Source organism: Electrophorus electricus, chromosome 5 (assembly GCF_013358815.1).
Source record: "Electrophorus electricus isolate fEleEle1 chromosome 5, fEleEle1.pri, whole genome shotgun sequence".
Lineage (NCBI taxonomy): Eukaryota > Metazoa > Chordata > Actinopteri > Gymnotiformes > Gymnotidae > Electrophorus > Electrophorus electricus.
Genome location: NC_049539.1, coordinates 7,306,600 through 7,315,389, shown reverse-complemented (window position 1 = coordinate 7,315,389; position 8,790 = coordinate 7,306,600). Strand labels below are relative to the sequence as shown.

The window sequence follows — 8,790 nt, the reverse complement described above, 5'->3', positions numbered from 1 at the left end:
TAGAAATGAACTTATAATCTTAAATAATTTTAAAAACAGAAAACAGGTGAGATAAAGTTAAAAAAAAAAGGGAGTGTTGAACGTGCAATTCTTTAACAGAGGAAATTTGGTAATATGAAAGAAAAAAAAAAACCTGTGATTTTCCCCATCTTCAGAACCACAGTGCCTTGTACATGGATTTGGATTCTACCATTTGGCTTGTTAAAGGAAATGGCACTGTTGGTTACGACTGCACGTACTGGTTTGAGGTTTAATTTATAACTGAGAAAGGGGAAGAGGGAGAGAGAGAAAAAGAATGACCAGCATTTCCTTTTATCTTCAATTATTTCAACTCTCTTATATAGTTTATAGTTGGCTTCAAAGTACAGCAGCACATTTAATAAACCCCTTTGAGAAAAAATTCAAATATTAAATAGAAATACATTTAAAGCTACTCATGAGAAATTGCATCTTTGGTTGCTGTTCGGTTGATTTTGCTGTGCTACGTCAGAAAGTACTGTAGCATGAAATTTTAAAACCTTGAAAACCAATAAATGCAGTGCTCTTGAGCAAAAACAGTGTTAAGTGAAGCAGCTGTATTGGTAAAACACTGAAAGGAAATTCAGCTTGTGACTAATATCCGATGAAATCTCTTCCATGTTAATTCATGTCCGTAATTTCCTGTTGCAGGATTGTAATTCCTATAGACCAGTAAAGCTTCACTATTACAGCTTCACCGGTAGAGCGTCAGTGGCACTGCGAAGCAGCATCAGAGAGCTGCAGAAGAAAATAAAAAAATGAAAAGGAAATAAGGAATGCAGTTTTTTTGATTTTTAAATGCATTTGTATTAATTTCAGTTGAGGGTCCGGAGACACACTGAGCCAGAAAGAGAGAGAGCTCATCTCAGCCAAACCAACCAGCCAGGGGTCTTCTCAGCCAAGGGCTTCCCAAACACTCTTATTCAGGTGTGTGTGTGTGTGAGAGAGAGATTTTTTTTTTTAAGGCAGTAAGATATTCATATTTTCAGCTGAATGTAATTTCTACTGTGCTGTACTGTTTCAGGCCGACAGGTCGAGGCGTCATCTGAACAGCAACAAGAAGAAACAAGCACCTCGCAAATCACGCTTTGGCACCTACTCCCTGCTCAGTCACAACCCCGCGACCCCTCTTCAGGTGAGTATCCATGGCAGTAACCCCAGTTGTGACCCTGTGTGTCACCTTTTTACTGGGAGGAAATGAACCATTAATGCCCATCTTATCCACAGAGGTGAAATACTGTCAAATACTGTTATCACTATCACTACTATAATAACTACCAAACTTGGAGACATGACTTGTCTTTTGTCTTTCCTAATACACGAGCTTGTTCTGCCTGACACTGGCAATCGCAAAGCCTGCAAAGAGTAATGCCTGCAAAATGCGTTTTGGAATGGGAAGGGTTCATTTGAACACAGCGTTTTTAATACGTGCCTTGATTGTTGAGTATACAACATGAGATGGCTCACTGTTCAAACTGACTTTTCATATTCTAAAATGCTTTTGGCAAGCATTAGTATGACTCATGAAAGTGCCAGTGTGAGGAAGACTGGTGCTCGCAGGCTGAGGATCTCTGGGATTTCTCTTACAGGTAGTGCAACCGAGGATGCACTCTAGAGATGCTGGCACTGCACACGTCTCTCCATTACAGGTATGAGAGGTTCTGGGATGAGTCACCACACATATTACTATGCTTACCAAGAGCAATCATTGGCCTAAATGTTGGTGCACCTAAAGCTGCATAATCCTAAGGGTAAACGTATGCCCATACAACCACACAAACAACGTATCATAGTTGTAGACTTTATCCAGAAGCTTAATTCAGAAAGTTACCATAACCATAAGACAAAAATATAAATACATGATACAACAAAATAAAGAAAAAAACAAACCAAACAACTAACAATAACTGTATACACCCTCTTAAAGCCACACCTCCCTACCGCCAATATTGCTCATTGTAAAAAATGCAAATACAGCATCCACTAAATAGTATTTAGATAAGAATGACCTTCTATTGCCACATCTACTAAGTCTGCATTTGTTGCAGGCAGTGAAGCAGAGGAACAGAAGAAGTGTGACCAGGAAGAAGAAGGGCACGGAGGCAGTCATCTGCTCGTGAGACAGGACGCACACAGAGCGAGTCGAAACCAGCCACAGGCCATTGCAGGCTCACTGTATGATGAGCTCCTCTGGGATACATATGCCAACTCCATTCATTCGGAATCCTTTCCACAGAGGCTGACATTCCCGGTGCACCATGTGGGTGTTTTGTATTTGGTAGTAATTAGAAAACAGCGTGATGCAGGCATGAATTGAGATCCATTTCTTCCTAATCTTCATTGTACCCATGGATGTCATCACTAGCTCTTCAAATTTCAAACTGGCTCTTTGTTCCGGGCAAAATGCACTATAATGCTAAAGGCACATGTGGATGTCCTTTAAAAATCATGATCAACCGCATTAATTAGATGGTAAACGACAAGGAAACACCCTCAAACATTCACACACAAAACAAGGCTAACCTGTATCATCACTCATAATGGCAGGACACTGAAAAGAAACTAAACATATGATTACTCTTTAATGTGTACATTTACCTAATCCACAGATAATGCAGACAAACTGACCTACACATTAGCATTAAATGTATCGGGCTTTTATAGTAGAGCAATTTGTAGATCACCAAATCTGCTCCAAATAAGCATTACTCATATATAGAGTATAAGAAAGTAGGATCTACCAACAGCATTCCAGGCTTAAAATAATCTATAGTCGTTTATGACAATATTACTCTTTTAAAAGAAGTCGAGTTTATTTTAAATATAATAAGTGAAACAGATCTACACACAGTGTTTTAGCATGCTGTGTTTCTGGTTAAATAAGCTTTCTTTACTCATATGGATAATTTTAAGGCCACTTACTGCTGATGTGAAACTAATTATATAAAAGCTTTAAATGGTGAACCATGTTAATGATTTTTTTTGTATTAAAGTTATTTTTTCTTTTACAATTATCGTGTCCTATTAGACTTGATTTAATAAAGAGTGGGGAGTGGGAGAGAGAGAGAACACCATACTGAGCAGTTAACCGCAGCAAGCTCACAAATGACAAATTGGGTAAGAACACTCAGACCTTAAATGGATCTCCAACTACACATGGCTCCAATCAGCTCTTAACCACAGTGTGTATGTGTGTGTGTGTGTAAGTATGGCCAAATAAATCCTTTCAGTAAATGGCTTTAGCCTATTTCTATTCAACAAAACAGATAAATATCTACCCTGCTTACTCATTCGCTAGTGAAGCTCCCCACATAAACATCTGCTGAAGAGCTCAGTCTGCAACCCGTCAAAGTCTGATTTGATGTAATAAACTTTATGCTGATGTACATAAGCGAGGCTGATGCTCTCAGCAGCAGTCTAGGGCTCAAGTGGAAGAGAAACATCATACTGATACCATTACAGTGCAATGTGCCAAAGTTAATCATGTTTGTGTGTGTGTTTGCGTGCGTGTGTGTCTGTGTGTGTGTACGCACATGTGTGAGAAAGTTTCATCAGCAATCTGACAGGCAATAATATTTTCAAACAGCAACATATCAAAGGAAATGTGTTGTCATATTGCATTTTACTGCTACACGAAGAAAACACATTTTGAAGCAATTTCAGGAAGAATTTAGTTGAGTTTATTACAAAATTTCATGTCACACTGCTATAACAAAGTGAATGATGCGAAATCTGATGCCTGATATTAAATAGCCTACGGTAATCTTTATATTGGTGGAGTCAGTACTCCATTAGAGGCTGATTTAGTGTCTTCAGTTATATGCTGTTTATGTAAAACTGATGAATTAAATGTAATATTTATTTTAACTAAGTAATGACATTTAGAGCTCAGAGAGGGTTTGTTTACAGTTTAGCAGCCGTTCGTCTGAGCTGATCCGTGAGCTCCAGTCGGGCGATGGAGGACAGGTGAACCTCGTCGGGGCCATCAGCTAATCGCAGTGTCCGCACGTACGCATACCTGGACACAAGCGCATACCTCTTTATCTCCTCCTGCTTACACCCGCGCACACTGCGTTATACGCATGCCTGATCACATGTACTTGAAGACATGCAAACATAATTCATTTTTTGTGTGCGTGCACATGCAAGCACACAAGTTAAAACTGAATGGTGAAATGCTATTTAAATAGCACAATGTTAACTATAACGTCATTTACAATTGGATGCTATCATCTATACAGACTGTATACAATGACAAAGAATCCCTAACCAATTGCTGTCCCTTACTTTTCACAGTTTTACAGAGTTAGCCTGCAGTGCTGGTGTGAGATCAGAACTGGCCTAGTGAATATATAAACATACACATATACATAAAATAATATAACATAAACCTACAAAATAAAGTCCTGTGTAATGAAACATGTTTAGACTGTTCTACTCACATCTGGGCAAGGGGGAAGTCCTCAGACACTCCAGCACCCCCATGAACCTGGATAGCGCAGTCCACCACTTTACATGCCATCCTACCAGCTGCCACCTTTATCATTGCAATCTATATGAGATGGAGTGAGAGGGACACACAGACAACAGTTAGTGTTACTCCTGTTCGACCAATCAGATGGATGCAGCCTTTTCTGGGCTGGCAGACTTGACATGCCTCGACTCTACAACATTCTTCCAGGGTGCGCAAGCGTGTGTACGAGAAAGAGAGAGTGTGTGTGTGTGTGTGTATACTTTTATTACCTCCCAACAGGGAGGTATGTTAGAGGTGTGTGGCTTTTCTATGAATCAGCAGGAGGGCTTTGCTGAGAACTGCTACTAAGGTGTAGAGGCTGACGACTGCGGAAGCACCGGCACCGCGGCACTAATAGGATCTGCACGCCGTCTCCTGTGCAAGTTGGATACTGCGCTGCTGTGACTACAGCCAGCAGGAAACATGGACAAACAATCATTGCTCCCGGGAAGCAGCACTTTGGGCCAATGCCCCCCTGCCAGAGCGATAATGGAACACAGGAAGGAATGAGAGGTGCACGTGTGAGTTTGCGAGGAAGAGAACATGGGCTATAGGAGGACAATGAATATATTCACTCCCCGTACGTCCTCCCAACAGCTCCTCATCATCCCCATACCAGTTTAATTATCCAGATGTGACCCTCACATCGAAGGCTTTGCATGTGTGCGTGTTAATCCTGGCATGCGTTACCTGTTTCCTAGCCGCCTTGTTACCATGAGTGTCGAGTGTGTAAGCAGCGTGGAGAGCCAGCAGGCGGGTCTGTTCAATAGCGAGGCGACACTCTGCTATCCAATGAGACACAACCTCCTGCAATCCAAATAAAAATAATAACCAACAATTACTTTGGAAAAAAAAAAAACAATACCAATACACAAACATTCAAGCAAAGTAGATATTTAAATCCCAGTGCCCATATATATTTTCTAATTTATTTTATGCAGTTGTCACACAACAGCAGCAGCAGTTTTAACTTTTAACTCTAGGTGTCAGCAATACTCTTATCTTAGAGAAAACGGTAATTATTTTTTAAAATATTGACAATTTATCTACTTATCAAACAGACAATACAAACCCAACTTCAAATGATCAGCTTTGCAGCTGCAATCACTTCTGAGCAGAATGTAAAATACCAGGAAAGCTTTATGTTAGCTCTGCTATGACCTCAAAATGGAGTCAGTGTGCTCAAACGCAGCTAGCTCGTCTGTGTATGTGCGTGCGTGTGTGTGTATGTGTTTGTGTATTAAAGCAAAAACAACAATCACCCTGAGCTCCTACAAAGTCTGGGCAGTGTTTATAAGCTATATCTTCAGAGATGAGCTGCTAGGCTGAAAAGAAAAAATAGCTCTCAGTAATCTTACTGTTTCAGCTCAGCTTCCTTCAATTACACTGGCCCAGATGAGCACTGGGCCAGGCCTGTACACTGCACAGTCTCACACTGTGCAGTAGGCAGCGTTATGACTACACAATCCATTAGGAAAGCAGGTTATGACCATTAAAGGGTAAACGTTTGTCATTTTTTCATTTTTAAAATTCATTCGGTCTTGGTTTTTCTAAATGAAGGAGGCACACTGGAACGCACACTACACGGAGCCAAAGCACACAAGTGGAGAAAGCATGTGGGTGTATGGGAGACTGGATGGCAACTCCCTACTTAGAATTTTTGGCTACAACTTGACAGGTCATGCGTTTGACCCCAGCTGTTGAGATTGGCCTATGCTGTTGCTGTGGCTGGCTAATTTCTCGTGCTGTGGCTGCCTAATGCTTGTGCTGTGGCTGGCTAATGTCATTTTCATTGTGAGGGGTGTGTTTTACTTTAGTAAAAAAGAATGTGGCTAAAACAGGCCACTTTGGTCAAAAGCATAGAATGTTCCATAGCTGTGATGTTACCACACAAATAAGGATGAGCTTTAACAGGCATTTACGTGTTGATACAGCATCTTCCTGAAGGCGCAGCGGCTGGCTGCCCTTTGGCACAGGAGCTCCAGGGCCCTCTCTGCCACGCCCACGGCCCGCATGCAGTGGTGCAGTCTGCCTGGGCCCAGACGCCCCTGCGCTATCTCGAAGCCTCGGCCCTCCCCTGCCAACAACGGGCCAAGCATTACAAACCCTGCTTACAGCAATGTCCCGAGAACTGCAAGGTCCCGAGATCCTAGAACGATTCACTTCATTTGCGTGAAACATACTTTAATGTAGAGTAAAATGCTTCTCTGAAAGGATTTTCCATTTTGTTATCAATACATAAAATCCTGGTACACAAAAACACACGTATACATACGGATTTCAGCAACTTGCTATCTCACCCAGAAGAATGTGGGAGGTTGGAACACGCACATTGTCAAAATGGATCTCAAAATGGCCACCATGGCTGGCATCTACGGAGATGAAAGAGAAGAGCGATAATCGTCTCACACTTAGTGAAAACAGAGCTCTAGAGAACCTGCTGTGGTGGCAGTAAAATGAAATGTGAGAGTGAATACATTTTTTAGAAACATTTAAATATATTACTGCCTGTCAGATTGCTGATCTTTCTCACACACACACACACACACACACACACACACAGGTGTTGTATTAACAGAAACATAAAACAACCCAGCAACCTGCCAAAACTACAGAAAAGAGAGAAGAAAAACCTTGGGCAATTTGAGAGATTCATGTAAACAATGGCTGGTTTTTCTGCCAACCTGGAGGAGCTCACCGTCTTGTCCAAACACAGTTAGCGGTCGGATCTTCCTTACACCAGGCGTGTCCATGGGAACCAAAATCATACTGTGCTGACTATGTCTGAATTACACACATTACGCCAATTAACACAAACATGAGAATATCTGAAACACAGCACACTAAATACATACACAAACATACACATCATAACTTTAAACACACACTCAGCACTGTCCATGTTATGAACACATACACCACAACACTGTCACACTTAACAGTAAATGTTTCAACCATTTTCAATATTGGACATAATGGGAACATCTACAACATTTGCCAAACACATTCCAACAGCCATTTAGCCGCTGCTCTGTAGGTTCTGAGCGGAGTGGTGCTGAGTAAATGAGCATTAAATAGTTAAAGAGAGCACAAAAGCATCTCTCTCTCTCTCTCTCTCCCTCTCTACTGACACTGCATTCTCTGAGTGTCATATTAGGAGGTAGGGTTGAAAGGGTCAGAAAGAGTCAGAACGCAAGAGATTGATTTTAATACACAGAGATAGACAGACTCAGACATGTATTTTCAAAATATTGTGTGGTGTGTACACTCACAACTGTAACCAACACATATACTTATTGTTGACAAACCCAGAAGGCCAAACTCCCAAACACTCACATTCTACCCCCACCTACACTCCATCCCCCAAACACTCTAACCCACACCTAAACTCTATCCCCCCAAACATTCTAACCCACACCTACACTCTATCCCCCAAACACTCTAACCCACACCTACACTCTATGCCCCCAAACACTCTAACCCACACCTAAACTCTATCCCCCCAAACACTCTAACCCACACCTAAACTCTATGCCCCAGAAAATTCTAACCCACACCTAAACTCTATCCCCCCAAACACTCTAACCCACACCTAAACTCTATCCCTCTAAACACTCTAACCCACACCTACACTCTATCCCCCAAACACTCTAACCCAGACCTACAATCTATCCCCCAAACACTCTAACCCACACCTAAACTCTATCCCTCTAAACACTCTAACCCACACCTAAACTCTATCCCCCAAACACTCTAACCCACACCTACACTCTATCCCCCAAACACTTTAACCCAGACCTACACTCTATCCCCCCAAACACTCTAACCCAGACCTACACTCTATCCCCCCAAACACTCTAACCCAGACCTACACTCTATCCCCCCAACACTCTAACCCACACCTACACTCTATCCCCCAACATTCTAACCCACACCTACACTCTATCCCCCCAAACACTCTAACCCACACCTAAACTCTATCCCTCTAAACACTCTAACCCACACCTACACTCTATCCCCCAACACTCTAACCCACACCTACACTCTATCCCCCAAACACTCTAACCCACACCTACACTCTATGCCCCCAAACACTCTAACCCACACCTAAACTCTATGCCCCAGAACATTCTAACCCACACCTAAACTCTGTCCCCCCAAACACTCTAACCCACACCTAAACTCTATGCCCCAGAACATTCTAACCCACACCTAAACTCTATCCCTCCAAACACTCTAACCCAGACCTACACTCTATC

At 42.0% G+C, this 8,790-nt stretch overlaps 2 protein-coding genes across 3 annotated transcripts in view; one reads left to right on the top strand and one right to left on the bottom strand.

Moving 5' to 3' along the window:
- The window catches only part of si:dkey-12l12.1, a 4,676-nt gene extending 1,587 nt beyond the window's left edge, over nucleotides 1-3,089 (top strand). The window contains exons 2-5 of the mRNA XM_035526412.1: nucleotides 838-945; nucleotides 1,043-1,153; nucleotides 1,608-1,667; nucleotides 2,067-3,089. Of these exons, the coding sequence (XP_035382305.1) occupies nucleotides 838-945; nucleotides 1,043-1,153; nucleotides 1,608-1,667; nucleotides 2,067-2,138 (351 nt within the window). The 3' untranslated portion in view covers nucleotides 2,139-3,089. The remainder of the gene's footprint in view (nucleotides 1-837; nucleotides 946-1,042; nucleotides 1,154-1,607; nucleotides 1,668-2,066) is intronic.
- A 586-nt stretch (nucleotides 3,090-3,675) lies between these two features.
- Nucleotides 3,676-8,790, bottom strand: part of acad11 (acyl-CoA dehydrogenase family, member 11) — a 40,838-nt gene continuing 35,723 nt past the window's right edge. For both annotated transcript variants that reach the window (XM_035526101.1, XM_035526102.1), the window contains 6 exons: nucleotides 7,230-7,315; nucleotides 6,832-6,903; nucleotides 6,454-6,608; nucleotides 5,222-5,338; nucleotides 4,461-4,570; nucleotides 3,676-4,036 (listed from right to left, as the gene is read on the bottom strand). In XM_035526101.1, coding sequence (XP_035381994.1) covers nucleotides 3,922-4,036; nucleotides 4,461-4,570; nucleotides 5,222-5,338; nucleotides 6,454-6,608; nucleotides 6,832-6,903; nucleotides 7,230-7,315 — 655 coding nt within the window. In that variant the 3' untranslated portion in view covers nucleotides 3,676-3,921. The remainder of the gene's footprint in view (nucleotides 4,037-4,460; nucleotides 4,571-5,221; nucleotides 5,339-6,453; nucleotides 6,609-6,831; nucleotides 6,904-7,229; nucleotides 7,316-8,790) is intronic.